We start from the raw sequence: 22,650 nt of genomic DNA, 5'->3' as shown, positions 1-22,650 counted from the left end.
AGGTTCAATAGTGTTAAAAAAAGGAGAGAAAGAACATAAAAAAAGATGAACACATTTCTTTCCTTTGTAAGAAACGTGCTGCTTTTATATTCAGTGACAATCACAGCTTTTCTCTCAGACAAACATTCACGCACACGGACAGCTTCATTTTAATGTTGATCAGTAATACTTCTGTTAAATGTAATACATACATATATTTATATATCATGAAAGAACTTAAACATTTTTTTTCCCTTCCTCGGGAACAATTTACAGCATTATGAACAGCAACAGGCAGGTTCCCTTCACAACCTCGAGACCGACCAAAGTTTCAAATTAGTATGTAGTCAAAGCAAAACACAAGATATAAACACGAGTTTCATGAGCTGCTCGGTGGCGTAGTGGGTTAAGCAGCAGCTCATATACTGAGGCTACATTCCTCCTGCAGCGGTCGCAGGTTCAAATCCCGCCTGCACACCTTTGCATGTCATCCCCATTCTCTCCTCTTCTCCCTTCCTGTGAATTTAGGGCCACTAGAGCCCAAAAAATCTTTAAAATATCTTTAAAAAAAAAAAGATACTGTTTCATGCTGCTTTCTACGACGGAGTACTAGGGCCAAACTAAGACAAAAAACATTGGAAATTACGAGAATAAAGTCATAATATAATGAGAATAAAGTCGTAAAATTACGAGAATAAAGTCGTAATGTTGCGAAAATAAAGTCGTAATATTACGAGAATAAAGTCGTAAAATTACGAGAATAAAGTCGTAAAATTACGAGAATAAATTATAATATATTACAACTTTATTCTCGTAATATTATGACTTTATTCTCGTAATTTTACGACTTTATTCTCATTACATTATGACTTTATTCTCGTAATTTCCTTTTTTTGTTTTTTTGTTTGGCCCTAATACTCCGTCGTAGCTTTCAAAGCACTAAAATAATAATAATAATAATGAACAAAAACATTGAATTGAACACGTTTTCCATCATTGTAACAAATGATATGGATTCACCGGGTTTCAGACTAGCCAGATTCTTGCACTTCAAACAACCATGTCGTTATATTGTTATCAAAACAGTAAACAACACCTTCATCAGTAAAAATAAACTTGGAGCACTAAGAGAATAAAAGAAATAATTATTGAAAGGAAATCTCTTCCGTGACAACAAAACTATGTATATGTATTAAAAGAAACGAAAAAAACATGGGGGAATCCATTTCACACTCTTGAATCATTAACCTCGTTCTCCAAAGGCTGAATATCTGACCGCTGAAGACAGAGAAGGCTTGACAGAAAGGGGCGCGGCCGATTTCCTGAAATGTGACTGGCTAGCATTCCTAAGGTAAACTGGTGTTGGTCTAAAGATTTGAAAAAAGCAGTGATCGCGCTGCCGTTGCAGAGAAATAGTGCACGTAGGAGCCAGATTAAGGCCATGCTATGACCCCCCCTGCAGTAAAGGGTGCTCAAATACTATAGTGTACATAAAGGAGCTATTGAAATGCACCTGTGTTTTTCCAGCACTGTAGATTTTCACATGATGAGGGCGGAGGGGGGAAAGAAACAGCGGATCAGAGGGCCAGCTCCTGTCATTTGTCGTTTATGCCTGTGGATGAGAAGATTTCAGCATTCCAAACAGCCCAACAACTCCTTTTTTCTTCCCCAGCACCTTCGGTATAAAAGGAGGGAACTGCCCACACTGAGAAGATAGAAAATCGTAGGCATGTTGGCTCAACAGGTCGCTGTACAGTCTCAAACCGCCGTGCTATCGGGGAGGGAAGGGGATTCGCAGTCGGGCATTACAGTACAACATGCTTGCACAGAACTGCTACAGCAGCTGGTTTGACGTCCCTGTGGCGTTTGTCGTTTTGTTTTTTACTGTCAGCTGCCGTTTTAATCCACGCCCTCGAAGCCCTGGGCGTTCTCCACAGCCATGAGGAGCTTCTCCCTCAGGTCGTCAAATGATTCGTAGGCGGGCAGATCCAAGCGGTTGAAACTAAGATGAACAGAGGATGAGCAAGTTAAGAACATTACAGTAAATACTGGTACAAGACAGTGGTGGAGACGCTCGCTGCATACCATGTGTGGGCTCGTGGCAGTTTATCTGGCGTTCCCCACTGCTCGATCGTGAACAGCTGAGGTCCATTAGATCCTGTCGCAGGGGGAAAAGAGAGCAATACGATACATTCATAAGGCTGGATATCGAGATCACGCTAACTCACTATTCTTTAGGGGTGTAACGATTCAGTAATCACGATACGGTACGATACACGATATTGAGGTCACGATAACGATACGATACGATATTATAGCAGTATTTTTTTAACAACCTTGAATGAGGAACATATGACTGGAAAAAATGTTTTATTATTATTATACATTTTTTATTATAAATTTTATTTGAAAGACACAAAATACAAAACAATGCTGAGCATTTGCCCTATTGTTACAGTTTGTAATGCTTTATAACTGTTTTAAGTTTTAAAGAGAAAGCCAGGCCAACCATTTTCCACAAACTGAACTAAAAGTAAATGTCAGGTTTGCATTATGCATCTTCAGTTTCATACAAGTACAAATATTTTGCCACAAACTGAATAGTTTCTCTCATGTATGATTTTACTTTTTTCTTTTCCAGAAATGTAACTAAAATTAAGTAAATAAATAAATAGAATTAAATAAATACATACAATTTTACATCATAAAAAAGATTGATTCATGCTCACCTTATAAGTGTAAGAGGAGATTTGTTTTTGTTAAGAAGGTTATTTTGGTAATTCAGGGTTCATTATTTTATAAATATATTCTTTATATTCTGATGTAAATCAGGGACTATAATGACACTAGTCAGTTTATCTGTAGTGATTAGTCTGTTTTAGATTGGGCGGAGTGATACGCCACAGTACGGCACTAGGTGCTGTGTTGATGTTCTAAAATCCTACACTGTTGAGCGGACATTAAAGTACACTGGAACTCAGCAGAAGTTTTCCCCGACCCGAAAAAGGTTTAATTTAATAAGGTAAGGCTTAACTCTAATACCAGTCTTACATAAGTAAAGGTTCAGAGCTCAAAACGGGACTGCAAAACGCTACTAGTTTCTCCTGAGCGGAGTAAGATTTTGGTCCGCGGGTCAAGGCGCGGTCGGCACGCGTGCTCGGATGCGCATTACTAGTCAACACAATAGATTAATATTAATAACCCAATATCGCGATACAGTTTGTCACCTCCACGACACGTTTCGTGACGTTTTTGTATCGCGAAATTTCGTGGCACGATATATTGTTACACCCCTACTATTCTTACAGTCCAAACACCATATACACCAAATACTGCAGCAAATGCAAAAAAAAAACAAGAAAAATACCGTATGTGAAACTTTATTAACAAAATAAAAACCAGCTTTGCTCAGTCTCGTCAAAGTCGCCATTATGCGAGTCAGCGTCGCTGCTGTTGTCTTGAACGTCTGTGACGATCCCTGACGTTTTTAGCGCCATTACTTCTGCGACACCAACTACATTACCCACAATCCCCCTGACAACAGTAACAGAAATTACCGTAATGATCATATATAAGGCGCACTGCCGGTTTCTGAGAAAATTAAAGGCTTTTAGGTGCACCTTATAATGCGGAAAATACGGTACTAAAACTCATGGATCTAGGGGCATTTCAATCTGCAAAAGTAATGTTTAAAGCAAAAAATCATTCGATACCCGATAACATTCAGAAATTATTCATTGGGAGGGAAGGGCGTTATAATTTAAAGGGGACCTATTATGGCATCTAATACCTATTTTAAACAGGCCTTGAATGTCTTAAAAACAAGCTTTTGATTGTTTTTGCTAAATAAATTAGAAATTCAGCCTCTGAGCCATGTCTTTATCTTCCCATTCTCTAACCTCATTATCTATGCGGGATTCTGAGTGGGCGGGGCTATGATAATGAGGCTCTGTGCTGATTGGCTGCCTGAATGACGCGATACACAGCTACAGAAAAATGGTGGAAGCTCCGGCCGGCGGAGTTACCGTGTCCTAACACCGTGTTATAACTAGGCCTGTGTTGAAAAAAATCGATTTCCCAATTCTAAATCGATTCTCATATTAATTCCTAAAAATCGATTCATATGTCTAAAGATCGATTATTTAATTTTTTTTTTTTTTTTTTTTTTTTTTTTTAAATTTATGTATTTTTATCATTACATAACAACTTTTGGTTATTTTTTTGTTTATCCCCAAAAAAGGAATTTCATCTGTCTCTGTTTGCTGCCCTGGATCTGTTTGGTAATTCTGACCCATGATGTTTTTGAAAGCAGTTCTATCAGCATTCTGGGAGCTGATTGGTCCTTACAGCATCATTAGCTGCCAATACTTGCCGTTTAATCTCAATATAATACTAGTAGTAATATTTTGCATAACTACAGTCATATAATTCATGCAACAGCTCAAAAAACAGTTTCAATAACACTAACCCAAATCAATATCGGAATCGAATCGGATCGAATCAAATCTTGATAATCGATTCTGAATCTTAAGAATTGGAATCGAATCGATTCTTGACATTTGAATCGATCCCCAGCCCTAGTCATAACTGCATGCGATGCGAGCGAGCGTCAGCGGCAAAATCAATTCCATTGCTTTATTTTCTATTGGACTGTCCTAACTGGCCACAGCGACGCAGCGACGCAGCGGCCAGTTAGGACAGTTATGTTATGTTATGTTGTGTTATGTTGTGTTATGTTGTGTTATGTTGTGTTATGTTGTGTTTAGTTGTGGAAAGGAGGTGGGATTAAATAAGTGTATACTATACTCCCACTCCTTTTCTTACATGTAACTTGAAATGTGTGTTTTGATGTTGGTGTTTTTCTTTATGTGGTGGAATGCCCACCTGTATTAGTTTTCTTGTTTTTTTTTACATGTTCGAAATAAACGAAAACGAACGAACAAAAAACAATAGATTGAGATGCCATTCCCCAGAAAACGTTGTTGTAGTGCAAAAGCGAGGAACAATTTTCACAATTTTGCTCAACGTCTGGACCAATCCACTGCAAATACCGAGACAAATGGAGTAACGTAACGGAGCACGTACCGTAAAGCTCAGCAAAGCCGTTCATGGGAACTCGTGACGTCCCCGTCACAAACTGGAGGAGTCGAATTCTCTTCTCAGCATCCATCAAAAGGACGACCTGAGGAGAGAGCACACGTAAACCTTCCAAACTAAACAATGATATCAAGCACATCTTAAATGGATTAGAAATTGTTTTTTTTTCATATCAATGAATAATTTTAAAGCTTTTGCAAACAATTTAGGCTCTTGAATGGCCATTTATGAGAGGACGCAGTTTCAAAGACTGTCGGGGTTCAGCTTTAGCTTTAGTGTTGACAATAGAAAGATATTAAAGTTATCGTAAGGTCAGTTCGAGGTATTTAGTCTGGTAACGGAGCTAGGACGTGTATGTCACTGTGCCCTTATGGAAAACAAAAATCATTTACAAAAAAAAAAAAAAAAGAGCAGCACACATACAAACAGAAGTGTATTTGATGTGTGCGGTTGTGTTAACGCTCCAGTCAAGATAGTGGCCGGGGCAGGTGATACTTCAGGCTCTTTCATCAGAGCAAACAAGCCTGTTCTTCCAAACAGACTTTGATCTTCAAAAGTGAGGCCAGTAAACTGGTCACGGGCCGCACGGATGGAAACATGACTGGAACTAGCTAAATCCTAAACGTAGAGGAACTGAGTTTTGGAAAAAACTAATGTATGGATCTGGAGTAAAAAAAAATAAAGAAATCTTCAGATGTAAAGAACGTTACTAAACAGTCCCGATCTCCCGGACCTCGAGCATCTCTGCAAGTTTAAGAAAACTCCTGGCAAACATTCCCAGGCATCAAAGGGTGGGTTGTTTCTCTTCACAATATCTTCACTGGCTTTGTTCAAAAAACACTTGAAAAAAATCATTTTTTAGTTAAGATTAGAAACACATATGGAGTTTTTAAATTGTACTTTTTTTCATGCAATTATACTACATTTCCTTCATTTTTTTCCCCATCTTTCAATAGTTCAGTAGTGTTTTTCTTTTTCATGTTAAATTGTCTTTTTCTGTCTTATATTATCTATTTCTATATTGTCTTTTTGCTTTTGCTGTTGTTATTGTTGTTTATGTTTGTTTTATAAAGGGGAGGCATTTTCATAAGCCATTTTGGCTTCCACCTCTCCAGCACAATACTTCATTTGACCTTTGTTTTTTACTGTTATGTTTTATGTGCAAAATAAACTAAACTAAACATTTAAAACCAAAAACTCTTCACCGATTTTAAATCAAGCAAACTGTGAAATTCCATCTGAAAATTGTCCACACCGTCTCCTCTTAGATAAGGAACAGAGGAACCATCTGTCTTGCTATCACAGCGCAGATAAACAGCCAGCATGTGGGATGTGTGCCGGTTCAAGAGTTCATGTGGTGTCGGTTACATCCACAACTGTTGCTTCACACGTGTCAATATCGGGGAAAGACTTGCTTATTTCAGCACATATATCCCCTGGTCTCCTCATTTCTTCAAATATTGTTAAAATAACTGATTCCGAGGTCTAGCTGGTGTCATATTCCAAGATCATATTCCCACCCTAGAAGCCTGATCGTATATATAGTGTGTGTGAACGAACCTTCCAGAACCACTGGATCACCGGATGGTTGGGACAGTAGCCGTTCTTGTAAACAGTGTGTTGCCTCCAGTCGTTTACATCAACGTCACCCAGACCACACATGAGCAGCTGCACAGAAACACAGGGACACAAACAATGCATTTACAGCCAGTGCTGCATTTTATCTAAATTTATCTAAAAAAAAAAAAAGAGGAAAAAAAAGACCTTATAACGACAGTTACTAGTAGAGCTGTAACTGCTCAAATCTGTTTTATTACGTTTTTGATCCATCGGTTAGTCCAGTGGTTCCCAAACTGGGGGACAAAAAAAGGAAAAAAGGAAAGAAGGAAGGAAGGAAGGGCGAAAAGAGGAAGGGAAGGAGGAAGGAGAGAGCAGGAGGAAGGAAGGAAGGAAGGAAGGAAGGAAGGAAGGAAGGAAGGAAGGAAGGAAGGAAGGAAGGAAGGAAGGAAGGAAGGAAGGAAGGAAGGAAGGGCAAAAAGAGGAATTGAAGGAGGAAGGAGAAAGCAGGAGGAAGGAAGGAAGGAAGGAAGGAAGGAAGGAAGGAAGGAAGGAAGGAAGGAAGGAAGGAAGGAAGGAAGGATGGATGGATGGAAGGAAGGAAGGATTGAAGGAAGGAAGGAAGGAAGGAAGGAAGGAAGGAAGGAAGGAAGGATGGAAGGAAGGAAGGAAGGAAGAAAAGATGAAGAGCAGAAGGAAGGAGAGAGCAGGATGAAAGAAGAAAGGAAGGAAGGGAGGAAGGGAGGAAGGAAGGAAGGAAGGAAGGAAGGAAGGAAGGAAGGAAGGAAGGAAGGAAGGAAGGAAGGAAGGAAGGAAGGAAGGAAGGAAGGAAGGAAGGGAGGGAGGATGGAAGGAAGGAAGGAAGAAAAGATGAAGAGCAGAAGGAAGGAGAAAGCAGGAGGAAAGAAGGAAGGAAGGAAGGAAGGAAGGAAGGAAGGAAGGAAGGAAGGAAGGAAGGAAGGAAGGAAGGAAGGAAGGAAGGAAGGAAGGAAGGAGAGAGCAGGAGGAAAAAAGGGCAGGATAATTAGGTCATTTTGACCCAAAGACGGTACAAGGGTTAACGGTTGGGAAGTGGAGATACATTAAGTCAGTGGTTCCCTTGGGGGCGCACCCCCTAGGGGGGGCGCGGCGAGGTTGGAAGGTAGATTAATTTAAAAAAAAAAAAAGATTTTTTAAAAACATTTTTAAGATTTTTTATTTCTTTAAGATTTTGCCTTCAACACATATGTGCAGTGAGAGAGAGACAGGAAATAGGGGGAAGAGAGAAGGGGAATGTCATGAAGTTATGGTCTGGCCGGCGGGAATCTAACCGGGGACCTGCTGCTTCAGGTCCCACAACTACCCGGTGCTACTGGAAGGAAGATGCAAGTGGAAATCTCTCACCTGCAACCCCGGTTTGAGAGGATCTGTAACATGAAGCAAGTCCACCCCACTCACTGAAAAGGTGTGGGGATTAAAGCTGACATTTTTGCAGAGCAATTGTTGAAATTTTGATTATTTGTTGAAGATTAATGCATACTGTATTGTACAGTAAAAAGGAAAAAAAAGAAATGTGTTGCACACATGAAGCAAGCCCACTCACATCACTGAAAACATGTGGGGATTAAAGGTGTCATTTTTGTAGAGCAAATGTTCAGATTTTGGCTCCTGTTTGTATTGTTGTTGTTTCAATTTCTGTGAGCTGGTCAGGTTGAAAATCTATTTTTACAGAGATGGACAGTTTTTTCGCACATATGTTTAATATATGAAATAAATTGCAGTCGCATTTGAATGCAAAAGATGTTTTGTGTCTGTGTCGGGGGCTCGAAAATTCTGTTATGTACAAAAGGGGGGCCTGGCAAAAACAGTTTGGGAACCACTGGGTTAGTCCAAGAGACTAATATGCCTTTTTCCAAATGATTAATGCAAAAAAAACCCAAAATGAAATACAATAAAATAAACCAATTGTTTCAGCTACTATGAACGACTTATCCATACCTCAAGTTCGTTTTCATCGAAGATCTTGATCAGATCAACAAGAATGAGCTCAGTGAAGCCCTGAAATTCAAACAGTCATGTGTCTTGTTAAGTAACAGTCAAAGCATGAATAGTAAACTTTTCAAAGCCTACTGAGGATGTTAGTGACGACTGAAAACATGAACAATATGTTCACCTTAGAGAGACAGCGTTCATCTCTGACATGAATACAAACATTGCAGTTACACTGCCCCCTGGTGGCGACTGTAATCATTAACCATAACTACCTCCAAAAAGGCGTTCATCTGCTTCTGGACCCGGTTGACAAACCTCCACTGGATCACCAGGCTAATAGAAGAGAAATGATGCAGATTTGTTTAGAAAAATGTTTTCTTTGTCAATTCTGAAGCACTTTCTGTTAAGTCAAATAAAGAAATAAGAGAACAAATCTTTACTCTATGTATTCCTTCTTGTTGTCGTTGGTTACCACCATGTCTGAGCCCCTGGGCTTCAGGTCCACCTGGTAAGTCTAAAGAGAAAATTAGATACATAAATGAATTCATTATTACAAATGAAAGCAAAGCTGCTACCATTGCTGAAAAATGACTGATGTGACGGCAGCAAACCTGTCCAAAGTTGTCCTCGTCAATACAAAACCTCAGGTCAAGCTCAGTGGGATCGTTCTCCAGGATCCACTTAAGAGAGTTGTAGTACTCACTGTCCTGCAGAGGTGAAACACAAAGAAATTTCAGAGTTTCATCTGCTTTTTTGTGACCTTATAGTGCTTTTGTCCGGTTGGTCAAATCTTTGTTTATACACGAATCCAGCAAAAACGTCGAAAAAAAAGTCGAGCGGCCGCCATTACTGCGGTGGCGGCTCCCTGCCAGGCTCTCTTAATGTAATTGTATCATCGCAAAACTCCTGTCCCCGTCACGTGCATTTGTTTTGATAGCGAATGAAGACGGGACGGACTTTCAAAACTACTTTTCTGTTTCACCAAATGAACATATGGAACGCAAAAAAAAAGATGTTAAACTGCTGGAAAGGAAGTGGAATTTACCGGGATACCTTAAACAAGGAAGCCAGGGAGCGGTATATGGAGAAAATAATGATTATTAACGGTCTGGATCCATATGAAATCCCTAAAAGAGTGAAGCTCCGATGAGGATTTACTGCCGCAGTTCTGCACAACCCAAGTCTTACTACCTTGTTTAGGAGTGTTTGGCAGCTGCTTTGGTAAATGTTTGACTCAACATGTGTTTCAATAAATTAGTATAATAGTACAACATACAGTACATGTTTTGTATTACTCTTACTTCCCTTTTCTTTTTTTTTGACTGCTATATTATGCTGAAGAGGCTCCGAGGCGTGAGCAATATTTTTCTTTTCCTCGTGAGATTATTTTTTTCTTCTGCAGCTACAAATAGAGTTGATATTTTTTCCTCAACAAACTAGTTTTATCTGAAGATTGGGGTTATGTATGTATGTATTCTGTATCATCCGGAGCTGAGATAGTTCTGCCCTTCAATTAGAGACCTGTAATTGTGTTTTTTTTGGTCATCGGACGCCAGGCGATCAATAAAATATTCTTGGATACCTAAAATAAAACAAAACATAAACAGGTGTTGTTGTTGTTTTTTTTAATTCACGTAGCCTTTCCATAATGATTAAATGTTGCGCTGCTAGCTTGCTAACGTCAGCACAGTGTTTAATCATACACTCCCTTATCTCCCTATTCCTCTATTCTTTCCTGCTTATCGCTCAAACAAATCATTATTTATAAATTAACATCAGCATTAATTTAAGATACCTTCATTAGTTATGGGAGGCCACTGTCTAACATCATCAATCCAGCTATTCATGATGCTGTGTAGAGGTTACAATAACAGCATCATGAATTGATTGACACCTGCCACCGCAGCAATGGTCCCGCCGCAAGATGGCGGCACACACAAACCGGTCGCCGGATTCGTGTATACAGAATCATACAAATGAAGAAAATACATATCTGATCAGTTGACAGCAACAAATCACTGCACACATGTGAAAAGCATCACAGCATCAAACTCAGCTACTCTGGACTCTGGACTATTGGATCCATCGATCAAACCATCCGTCTTTCACTGCTTATCTGAGGTTGGATCGTGGGGACATCAAGTAAAAAATAAATACATTGTTGGTATTGGTTCTTACCACGGACTCCATGTCTTTTAGAGAGATCTGTTTTCCCAGCATCATTTTGTAGAACGGTCGAATGAAAAAACCTACAAAAACAACAAGAAAACATTGTGATACACAATCATGTGTGGGGAAAAAAACAAACAAGGAACGTTAAAACCACACTGACTATGATGGAACAGGAACTTACGCACGGAGACTGTATGAGACGACGTTTTGAGAGCATGAAACAACTCACCATCCAGCAGTTTTCCATGAAACACGGCCATTCCCGCCACACGCCCGATGAACTTGAAATAAGAAAGGTGATCCTCGTTGCAGAGGCCTGAGTTGGGATTGATTTGGAGAGTGTAGTTGTCCCTGAAGAGAGGAAGGAAGAGAGCACAGAGGAAGAAAATTCACTTCCAGCTTATGCTCAGACCACACAGTAGCACCAGTGAACGGGAGTTATTTCTCTCTCTTTTTGTCTTTTTGACTGCAGATGTTCTGCGTAATATATTGCAGAGGTCCAGTCTCTGTGCACAGACAACCACCGAGTGGGAAAACCCAGTTGGTTTGTCATTTAACTACTTATGCGTGATAATATTAAAACTTAACAAGCAGGCATGTACATGGCTTCAATTTCAGAGTGAAGTGTTTTCATCATCCTCCTAAGGGACCAGCCCAATGATCCAGAGCCCGTCTACAAGTACTTTACTTTTACTTTTTTTATTTGCACCATAAAAGAGAAAAACAAAAACAACAATTACAGACAAAAGTAATATGTACGGGAGAGGTTAAAAAACCCTGTACGGGCTTATAAAAAGCACCTCCCCAAGGAAATAAAAGAATTGACAAATAAATCAACAGCAATAATACTGGTATTCACAAAATAAACAAGGAGCAGGGAACGCAAAAAACAAAAGCATGACAGTATGTAGCGTAATAATCCACATCTAACATACTGTAAAATAAACGTTTAAGAGTCTTGATCTATTATGAAAAACAATTTTTTTCTTTGATGCTCTTTATGCTTTAACATATATAAAGTGGTCTCCCCTCAGCCTGCCAACTCAGAGAAGGAGGAAAGTAACCAAATTCTGCAGTGTCTGTACAGCCGCCCGGATGAGCCGTCCAGTGTGATGTGGATCTACGAGCCAATAAGATTCTGCTCCCGTCGTTACGTAACGACGGGAGCGATGCGTGAAACCACGCCCATAAGCAACTCCGTCGCCCAGAGCTTCCGCCATTTTTTTGTAGCGGTGTATTGTGTCATTCAGGCAGCCAATCAGCACAGAGCCTCATTATCATAGCCCCGCCCACTCAGAATCCCTCATAGATAATGAGGTTAGAGAATGGGAAGATAAAGACATGGCTCAAAGGCTGAATTTCTAATTTATTTAGCAAAAACAATCAAAAGCTTGTTTTTAAGACATTCAAGGCCTGTTTAAAATAGACATTAGATGCCATAATAGGTCCCCTTTAACTTAAACTCCTATTACCGTATTATCCGGACTTTAAGTCACGTTTTCTTTCATAGTTTGGCCAGGGGTGCAACTTATGCTCTGGAGCGACGTATGTGTGAAATTATTAGCACATTATTACCGGTTGATCATTTCACATGTTATTTTGACACTAAACACAAGAGGGGAACTGCAGCTGACAATGAGTCTGACGTAAGCGACGTAGAGGAGGAAGCGCTGCTCTATTTTTAAATACGCACACTTGTATGCTTGTGTGTGTGTTGTTGTAAGGCGGTGCGCCATTTGTGTGTGAGGACGGCGCATTTTCGTACGGCGCGCCGTATGGTCGTGAAAATACGGTATTTATTTTCATGTGCTACTTTTACATCTTCTATAGGCAAAACTTAGGGAGAACAGTCACGATGTGTTCGTAGTGGTGCCAAATAAAGGTTTCCCCACATTTTCATCAGCATATGTAAGAAACTTTTGTTGCAGGATGGCTTTTTGAATAAGAGGAAAAGTTAATTAAAGCAAAAGGAAACCTTCAAAGTCTCACTGGGGAAACAACAGAGCAGCCTCTCGCCAGAGACTCGGGCACAGACGGCTGCCGTCATCAAGGTCGGTGCCGTTTACTGCTTTGGCTCTGCATCACCCCTTTGTCCTGTAAGCTGTTAAATGTCTCAGAGGTCTAAGCCTCTTTCATCCGTGAATTTAAAGCAGGAACACACACAAACAAGCAGAGACTTACGTGGCGCTGTACTCAAACAGGCCGTAGTAGGGGTTGAACATCTCCTTAGATAAGAGGAAGAACCACTCTCTGGCCACACCGCCGTAGTCCAGTCCTTTCTCCGATTCAAACTCGATCCACAGCCGGGCCTTCAGAACATCCGGCCTCTTCAGGGACATAATTCGACGGTACGACTCCTCGAAGATGTTGTTCCTGTGCAGTTTCATCTCAAATCGGTTTGGGATGTCAGCCTGCAGTAGATCAGAGGAAAATATGCGGAAACTGCTTCTTTTTTTTTTTTTTACAAATTAAGGCAAAACAGTTTTCAACACAGTCCTTCTCAAGTTATCTAGAGATTAGAAATTACACAATAAGACAACGATAATATACAAAACTAGAAAATGTCAGGAAATTTTGATATGGGCATGCCCTAATGCCCATTAGTGCCATCTTGCTGCTTTTGTTTGGGGTGGTTCTGGTTGTGTTTGGGGTAGTTAATAATGGCTTCTTGGGCCGCGTTCAGACTGCAGGCAAATATCCGATTTTTAGCCCATCCAGATTGAAACTGGATGACTCTTTTGAAGTCTGAACAGTCCTCTCAGCAGCTCTCTCATCCTTTCACAGAGAGCATAATCTCTGATGTCACGTCAAAAACTATTATTTGTAGTTTAAGTGTTGCAAATTCACATTACAACATGTTTTAATAGCAGAAAAAAAGACCGCATTTCCACGTACGGTCGCCGCGTACCCTACGCCGTAGGCTCTGCATTGGTGTAACGCGGAACCATAAACCAGCCTTCATATCTTCCTATCAGTCGCGCTGAGAGCCTGAACCTGCAGCCCGTCAGCTCATCAGGAGGAGAGGTTATGGAGCGGGGCTGCCAGTTGTTCATTGCTGGTTCGTTTTGTTAACTCTGAGCTTTGTTGGTTGGTTTGTTAGTTTGCTGGTGGTTTTGTTCTGAACACTTCTCTTCTCTGTTGTCCTCACTTTGCTGGGACGTCGGGTCCCTCCGCTGAGACACAACTTTTGCGGTATGCGTTCATTGTTATGTCTAAAAATGATGTGCAGTGCCGACCCAATCAGAAACGGTACAGATATTTTGGGATTTTTTTATATATATAAAAAAATAAAATTATAAAATTATAAAAAAAGAGATGGGGCAGTGTCAAATGATTTAAAATATTGCACAGTGTATGCCCAGCTTTACAGGTATGGAACAGCATGTGAGCTGGCTCCATATTGTTCACACAATACACGCGCTGGGTGACGCCTCCGCTCCGACATCGTTGCTACGGCAACCCGTCAGATCAGTCAGTGATGTGGCCCAGTCTGAACAGAGCCAGATCCGATATGGACACTTGCTAAAAACTGTGTGGACAGTCAGCCCTGAAAATCGGATATGAGAAGGAATCAGATATGAATCAGATTTGCCTGCAGTCTGAACGCGGCCTTGGGGGCGCGGTTCAATAAGGGTTGTATCGCGTTGCCGAGCAACAAGCGTCCAAAGTTCCGTTAGCATCAAAATGAGCATAGGTGAATATCTCAAAAACCGTAATAGGCAGGATCATGAAACTAAAATATGTTGTAATACAACACGACCAGGGTTTGTCAACGTTGTAATGATGTCTCTACAAGAACCTGTTGCCTAGCAACGAGCGTCCAAAATAAAATTGAAACTCTTTTAAAATCTAAAGTTAAATATTGCAAAAACTATAATAATTAGCGAGGTTTAATTACCATTTAGTCCGAAGCCAACCGTGTCTTTAAAAATTGGAATGATGTCTCTACGATAAAGTTCGGCCTCAGCAACGTTAGAATTTTCGTAATTTTTTGGGCTTTTTGGCATTCAGCGTTGCCACGGTAACACTTTTGACTGAGAAAAGAAATGCCCATCGAGGCATCATGGTGATGCATGTGTTGATGTATGCCTTGCCTCGGTGCACGTTGCGGTACGGGTCGCTTTAACGTACGATTCATTCATGTGCTCCACCATTGAAATGCATAGGTTTTTGTTGCTATAGCAACAAGCCCCATAGGATAGAATGGGGCCATTTGGCTTTTAATTTCTCAAAAACTGTAAACAACAGCCCAATGAGATCTCAGTATGTTGTAGTCCACAGTAACCAGAGTCTTTAAAAGTTGGATTGATGCCTCTACGATATCGCGTTGCCGAGCAACAAGCATCGAAAGTTCCGTTAGCATCAAAATATCTCAAAAACCGTAATAGCCAGAATCATGAGACAGAAATATGTCGTAGTACAACGCCTCCCCGCGTTTGTCAGTGTTGTAAAGGTTTCTCCACGATAACTTGTTCCCTAGCAACAAGCGTCCAAAATAAAATTGAATTTTTTTTATTTTTTTTATTGAAAGTTAAATATCTGTAATAATTGGCATAATGAAGCCCAAAGGGCCATTTTGCACAATCGCCACTACTGGCAAGCCCATAATAATCAACTAGTACCAGGAAGGGAGGTAGGTGTGTGTATGACCAAAACAAACTGCAGCTAACTTTCTACAACACAAATACTGTACTGTGAACTCAGAAAAGAAGTGGACTAAATCAACTTCTTATGCAAGAGGAAGTTGTAAGTTGTAATTAGGGGGGGGGAGCCCCTTGGGGAACAACCAGAAGTGCAGGGGCAGAAATCCTTTCTCACCGGTTTCTTTAACTTCTTCCTGAAGTAGTCGTATTTCTGCTTGAACTCTCTGGAGTAGGGAACCGCCTGTACAGACGACAAACAAGATGCAGGACTGTTATAAGTTAGGGGGTCCCCCGTTGCAGTGTAGACACTAAACTGAGGATGTTCATACGAGTTACAGTAAGTGACTGATGTTTTCATGCAGGGAGCTACTCACAGGGCCGGTGATGGCTGGACTCTGGAGACGAGGGTCCTCCCACTGTGTGGTCTTTGTATCTGCGTGAAATACAGCGTAATCACATTGTTTTAATCACTTCACTCTCTTAAAGACACTGATTTTGATGGTGCGAATGCAAAGACATCCAACGCGAGTCATCTTACTGTGGTCAATGTAAAAGGTGCGTCCGTCTGAGTGAACTCTTTCCTCCCATCCAGGCTGAAAAAGAAGCAAAAGGTGATAAATGTAAGAAAACTGCTAAATACCGTTAAAAACCTTGTGCTCAAATAGTGATTCAAATCCATCCATTCATTTTTTTTTCCTTTGTAAAAAAAAAAATAAAAAATTATACATATATACATATACATATATGTTCAATTGAACTTGACTAACCATTAAATGGTCCAAACACAGACGTCCCACAACTGTAGGCGAGGCAAGCTCAATCAAACACCGCAAAGGAAATGAATAGATTTTCTGTCCTATTTGAGACGAGACTTGTTGAAACCAGTATCACGCCACTAAGTGACCACTCAGTACAGTCACACGGCCACAACCGGTACAGCACCATCAATCAATCAATCGATCAATCAATCAATCAAGCAAGTCAAAATAATTACAGCCGATTTAAAAAAGGGGTGGGGGGGAAGTAACACGGTCCAACAATGTGTCACACGGGGTGTGTTTACAGTATGTTTGTTTCCAAGCAGAGGTGTCAAAAGTATTCACATTCATTACTCAGGTAGAAGTATAGATACTAGAGTTTAAAAATACTCCTGTAGAAGTTGAAGTATCACCTCAAGTTTTTTACTCAAGTAAAAGTATAAAATGACTGGTTTCAAAACTATTTAAAGTATAAAAGTAAAAGTAATGTAAGGGGGAAAAAAGCCATTAAGGACAAAAGCCATTGAAAATGAATGTATCTTAGTATAATGCAAATATATTAAAGAACCATATATGTGTACTATTGAGCATTAACATGTGTTTCAGAGAGCAGGAGATATGATGACTAGTTGCCTATAAGTATTGTAATGGTGCAAAAAGTCAAACTTCAGAGGCATGTTATCATTTATCCTAACCTTTATTGGAATGTACATCCAAGTTTAGTTGCAAGAATCTGAGGGAACGGATGTAAGAACAAAACTGGACAAGAACATCTGAAACAACCACAACCAAATTCACTCTATCCGGATGGAGCAATTTAACTGGATAGTTTTTATTAAAGGCCGAAATGAAATAGAGTAACGAGGCTGTTTTTAAAATGTAAGGAGTAAAAAGTACAGATAATTGCGTGAAAATGTAAGGAGTAAAAGTAAAAAGTCGTCTGAAAAATAATTACTCTAGTGAAGTATAGATAACCAAAATTTCTACTTAAGTAAGGTAACAAAGTATTTGTACTTCGTTTCTTGACACCTCTGTTTCCAAGTACGCTACTGCTGCATGAGTGGAGACCAGTTTAAAAAGCTGATAACACATGCAGCATAACAGCCAGTTCATTCCTCTCACATAAACGTTTACTGCTCCTTTTTGCTCCATTTGAAACCCCCCTCCTTCTTTCACTCTCCTTCGGCTCTTTGTTAGCCCCACCTCCTCCATCGGTTCATCTTTTCTTAAGTTTCCTTTTTCCTCGCTAAACAAAACATCAGCATCTCGTTTTGCTCTACTTGCCAAACTTTTCATACTGCGCCTCAGACACTGATGGAGGAACAACAAACGTGGGGCAGTCCGATCGTTAACAGAGGGAGTGGTCGTGGTACGAAGAGGATGCTCGGAGGGAAAGCAGGGGTCAAATATTGAAAGGAGGTAGGGATGGGCGGTATGGACTAAAAAATGTATCACGATAATTTCTGGCATTTATCCCGATAACGATAAAAATGACAATTAAAAAAATACCAATTTAACTCCACCTTTCTTTCTTTCTTTCTTTCTTTCTTTCTTTCTTTCTTTCTTTCTTTCTTTCTTTCTTTCTTTCTTTCTTTCTTTCTTTCTTTCTTTCTTTCTTTCTTTCTTTCTTTCTTCTCCCCCTTCCTTCCTTCCTTCCTTCCTTCCTTCCTTCCTTCCTTCCTTCCTTCCTTCCTTCCTTCCTTCCTTCCTTCCTTCCTTCCTTCCTTCCTTCCTTCCTTCCTTCCTTCCTCTTTTCTCCCTTCCTTCCTCCTGCTCTCTCCTTCCTTCTTCCCTTCCTTCCTTCCTTCCTTCCTTCCTTCCTTCCTTCCTTCCTTCCTTCCTCCCTCCCTCCCTCCCTCCCTCCCTCCCTTCCTTCCTTCCTTCCTTCCTTCCTTCCTTCCTTCCTCCCTCCCTCCCTCCCTCCCTCCCTCCCTCCCTCCCTTCCTTCCTTCCTTCCTTCCTTCCTTCCTTCCTTCCTTCCTTCCTTCCTTCCTTCCTTCCTTCCTTCCTTCCTTCCTTCTTCCCTTCCTGTTTTCTCCCTTCCTTCCTTCCTTCCTTCCTTCCTTCCTCCTGCTCTCTCCTTCCTTCCTTCCTCCTGCTCTCTCCTTCCTTCCTCCTGCTCTCTCCTTCCTTCTTCCCTTCCTTCCTTCCTTCCTTCCTTCCTTCCTTCCTCCCTCCCTCCCTCCCTTCCTTCCTTCCTTCCTTCCTTCCTTCCTTCCTTCCTTCCTTCCTCCCTCCCTTCCTTCCTTCCGCTCTCTCCTTCCTTCCTTCCTTCCTCCTGCTCTCTTCTTCCTTCTTCCCTTCCTTCTCCCCCTTCCTTCCTTCCTTCCTTCCTTCCTTCCTTCCTTCCTTCCTTCCTTCTTCCCTTCCTGTTTTCTCCCTTCCTTCCTTCCTTCCTTCCTTCCTTCCTTCCTCCTGCTCTCTCCTTCCTTCCTTCCTTCCTCCTGCTCTCTCCTTCCTTCCTCCTGCTCTCTCCTTCCTTCTTCCCTTCCTTCCTTCCTTCCTTCCTTCCTTCCTTCCTTCCTTCCTTCCTTCCTTCCTTCCTTCCTTCCTCCTGCTATCTCCTTCCTCCCTTCCTCCCTTCCTTCCTTCCTTCCTTCCTTCCTTCCTTCCTTCCTTCCTCCCTCCCTTCCTTCCTTCCGCTCTCTCCTTCCTTCCTTCCTTCCTCCTGCTCTCTTCTTCCTTCTTCCCTTCCTTCTCCCCCTTCCTTCCTTCCTTCCTTCCTTCCTTCCTTCCTTCCTTCTTCCCTTCCTGTTTTCTCCCTTCCTTCCTTCCTTCCTTCCTTCCTTCCTTCCTTCCTCCTGCTCTCTCCTTCCTTCCTTCCTTCCTCCTGCTCTCTCCTTCCTTCTTCCCTTCCTTCCTTCCTTCCTTCCTTCCTTCCTTCCTTCCTTCCTTCCTTCCTTCCTTCCTTCCTTCCTTCCTTCCTTCCTTCCTTCCTTCCTTCCTTCCTTCCTTCCTCCTGCTATCTCCTTCCTCCCTTCCTCCCTTCCTTCCTTCCTTCCTTCCTTCCTTCCTTCCTTCCTTCCTTCCTTCCTTCCTTCCTTCCTTCCTTCCTTCCTTCCTTCCTTCCTTCCTTCCTTCCTTCCTTCCTTCCTTCCTTCCTTCCTTCACGTACGTTGTGCATGGATTTAACACAGAACTATAAATCAGCTTTACACAAAAACGTCATCAAGGGGAATTTATCGTTTTTACCGCGAGATGACAAATTCTTATCGTGAGGATTTTTTTTGACGGTATATCGTGAACAGTAAAATATCGCCCATTCCTAAAAGGAGGGGAGTTGTACAATCCACCCATGCTTGTTATGAGAGAAAAAGAGAATAGAGAGAGAGAGAAGGAGAGAGAGGGATAAAAAAAAAAAAAAGAAACACAAGGCTGTCTGCAGGCATTTGACCAGAACAGACTGGATCAGACGGGGAGGCAGGCAGGCAGAGGGAGGGAGGCACCAACCAACCTCCTCTGGTAGGTTCTGCTAAACAGACATGGCCAGGTGTAGAAGAAGAAGTAGCATACATAATATCCATCAGAAACGGAGAGAAGAAAAAGAAGGAGAGAGAGAAAGAACACACACACATGCACACAGCACACAAGCCTGTGAGATGCACAAACTCTACATCACATTCGGTTTATTAAAACATCCATTTACAGTAACGTCTGGCCCATTCGTCGGGACCTTGACTGCGTTAGCAGATAAAGCTCGATTTACGCTTCATCGTTAGATGAACAGAAAAAAGAAAAGGGGCTGCACTCTTCTCGGGAATCGCATGCTGCAGCGAGCAGTCACTGTGGGTTCTCTGTCTACCACATGGCGTTTATGCACGTTTTTCTCAGTGTAGCTCTAGTATTTCAAGTCAGCTAGGTTAGATTTTGCATTTTTGTTTAAAAAGTTATATTTTTTTTACATGACGCCATGTTAAAATGCAACAGTGGGTGCAGCATTCACAGTCATCATTAGGGCTGGGCGATATATCGAGATTTTGATATATATCGATATATTTTCAAACGCGATATGGTACGAGACAATATCGTTTATATTGATTATTAAAAAAATACATATATATATTTTTTTTTATGATTTTGATATAGCTTATTTTGTGACAAATTGACTTGAATGTTTTATTTGAGATTTGCACACATTTTTTGTTATTTGCACAACTGTCAACCTCAGTGGAAAAGTCTGCCTGTTACTGTCTACATTGTATTAATTGCACAGTGTATTTTAATTAAATTGTTATGCAGGAAAGGGATATTTGTTTTATTTTCTTCAAGAAGCATTTTTATCCTATATATGCAGGCAGTTTATTTTTATTTCATTTGTTTTATACATTTTGATATTGTGCAGACCTCTGTTAACAAAGGAACCTGTGTGACATTTGGCACGAGGCTTTGTATTAAAACAAGACAGTTTTTTTAAGGGTTTGCCTCAGAAAAAAATGAAGCTAACAGAGATGCTATGCTATAATGCTTTAGGGGAAACCCCAATTATGGCACAGAAAAAATATCGATATATATCGAGTATCGCCATTCAGCTAGAAAATATCGAGATATGACTTTTGGTCCATATCGCCCAGCCCTAGTCGTCATGGTTGTAGTTTACATGCAGTTAGTCAGGATACGGCGCCACAACAGAGCAGCAGTCTGGACTGATGACATCAAACCATAAATCCACATTTTTTGGGAGTTTTCAACCCGTAATAAAGATTTTTTTTAGAGCTCTCAGACTCAAATGACTAATAATGCTTTATATTTTACTGAAAAAAATGATTCATACTTGAACCTCAACATAAGTGGACCAAAGAATCAAGAGGATAAAGATAAACAATTACAAGTGGAAACAAAGATGAATAAATACTTTTGTTATATTCACATTTGAAAACACATAAGATATGTTTATACTAAAAAGTTGATCTGTTACATCTGTTGGAAATAAAATATAGCTAATGGTGGTTCGGGGGCCGAAAAGATGTCTATCCAACCGTGTCTGTACTTACAGGGAGAGGGCCGAGTTCGCCGGGCTCTATGGAGTTCTTATTCCTCATGTGCACAGGATATTTCAACCTGGGGTCCTCCTGCGTCAGAGAGAAGGGAAAGACAGAAAAGACTTAAAAGGGACTTCAAACAAAACAATGAGTTGTATATTCTTCTCTTCTGAAGGATGAAGCAGGTGCTCTCTCCAATAAAACAAACCCCAACAACGACGAGGGTATGATGAACATTTGCACCAGCAGGTGTCACTAGAAGATCCCGTATGAACACGGACAACCACTGCCCTTTTTCTCTTATTGGATCTCTCACAATGTGAAACATGGACACAAGGAGATAAATTAGATTTTATTTGTCTTAGAAATCCAGCCATTTGAGCTGGCAACCACTTATTACCTATTTTGAAAATTTGAGGGTACTTCCAAACTTTTTCGTTTTTCTATCCCTAAAAATAGTAACAGCCCAATTGGTATATAACTCTGGGGGTGATATATGACAACATTCCGACTCAAGTGTTTACTAGTATAACTTGTGACTACTACTGGAATTGCTAATTATTGATCTAAGAAATAATTGTTCATCTCTAGATGACCCATTTCGGTTTCGTTTTCGTTTTGTTTTCTTATTTGGGTTTACATTCATTGCACTACTACTAATTTTTTGTTATGTCACTATATTAGTATCTTTAAATTTGTATTTATTTACTATTCTTTTAATTTTTATTATTATTTGTTTTATTTTTAATTTTTATTTTATTTTTTTGCTATTCCCAAAGGAAAATGAATGATGATAACCGTGGGGGGAGGGATGGGCAGAGGGAGACAAAAAAAAAAAAAAAAAAAAAAAGGTATGTTCATCCGTTTTGCTCTGTATTGTGGAAACAATCTGCCAATAAAAACATATATATATAAAAAAAAAAAAGAAATCCATCCATTTCCCCGTAACCCCGGCGTGTGGGCTCACCCAGGTGGTGGTTCTGCTGTTGTGGTCGATGAAGAAAGGTCTTCCGTTCGGGGCTATCCTCATCTCCCAGCCCGGGGGCAGGAAGCTCTGTTGCGTCTTGTGCTTGGACTTCGGGGAGCTGTACGGAGACAGCTGGGGAGACTGCGGATTGGAGAGCGTGTCTTTCACCGCCCTTCGCACCTGGATGTTGTTGGCTCCCTGGAGGAGAAAAGAAAAATGAAAAACAAGTAACAACGTGACAACAAGAAGCTCAGACTCCTGGCCTCTGAGACTTGCTAATATCTACTACTAAAGAAAACCAATGCAATTATTTTTCCTCTTCGTGATCAAGTGCATCATCACCATTATCCTACCTGTGAAAGAAACTCCAGTGTAACACAGAAAACCCAACGCTGTAATATACGTTATTGGAAATATAAACAGAAATTAAAGCGGCAAGCAGCGATGAACGGGCCCTCGCGCGTGTAATTTTCACCAATAACAGGTCAAGGACTGAAAACTAAGTCCGATGACACCACCCACGACTC

The 22,650-nt window shown here is 40.7% G+C and overlaps 1 protein-coding gene across 2 annotated transcripts in view; it reads right to left on the bottom strand.

The window, feature by feature from the left end:
* Window positions 1-1,132: 1,132 nt before the first annotated feature.
* The window catches only part of LOC133454926 (E3 ubiquitin-protein ligase NEDD4-like), an 84,199-nt gene continuing 62,681 nt past the window's right edge, over window positions 1,133-22,650 (bottom strand). For both annotated transcript variants that reach the window (XM_061733664.1, XM_061733665.1), the window contains 16 exons: window positions 22,124-22,321; window positions 21,169-21,246; window positions 15,958-16,012; window positions 15,794-15,852; window positions 15,595-15,660; window positions 12,958-13,187; window positions 11,006-11,127; window positions 10,783-10,853; window positions 9,216-9,311; window positions 9,045-9,118; window positions 8,877-8,937; window positions 8,611-8,670; window positions 6,637-6,744; window positions 5,065-5,161; window positions 2,065-2,137; window positions 1,133-1,981 (listed from right to left, as the gene is read on the bottom strand). In XM_061733664.1, the coding sequence (XP_061589648.1) occupies window positions 1,879-1,981; window positions 2,065-2,137; window positions 5,065-5,161; window positions 6,637-6,744; window positions 8,611-8,670; window positions 8,877-8,937; window positions 9,045-9,118; window positions 9,216-9,311; window positions 10,783-10,853; window positions 11,006-11,127; window positions 12,958-13,187; window positions 15,595-15,660; window positions 15,794-15,852; window positions 15,958-16,012; window positions 21,169-21,246; window positions 22,124-22,321 (1,551 nt within the window). In that variant the 3' untranslated portion in view covers window positions 1,133-1,878. The remainder of the gene's footprint in view (window positions 1,982-2,064; window positions 2,138-5,064; window positions 5,162-6,636; window positions 6,745-8,610; window positions 8,671-8,876; window positions 8,938-9,044; window positions 9,119-9,215; window positions 9,312-10,782; window positions 10,854-11,005; window positions 11,128-12,957; window positions 13,188-15,594; window positions 15,661-15,793; window positions 15,853-15,957; window positions 16,013-21,168; window positions 21,247-22,123; window positions 22,322-22,650) is intronic.

This window comes from Cololabis saira, chromosome 11 (assembly GCF_033807715.1).
Source record: "Cololabis saira isolate AMF1-May2022 chromosome 11, fColSai1.1, whole genome shotgun sequence".
NCBI lineage: Eukaryota > Metazoa > Chordata > Actinopteri > Beloniformes > Belonidae > Cololabis > Cololabis saira.
The sequence above is the reverse complement of the archived record's forward strand: the minus strand, read 5'-3'. Positions and strand labels throughout refer to the sequence as shown.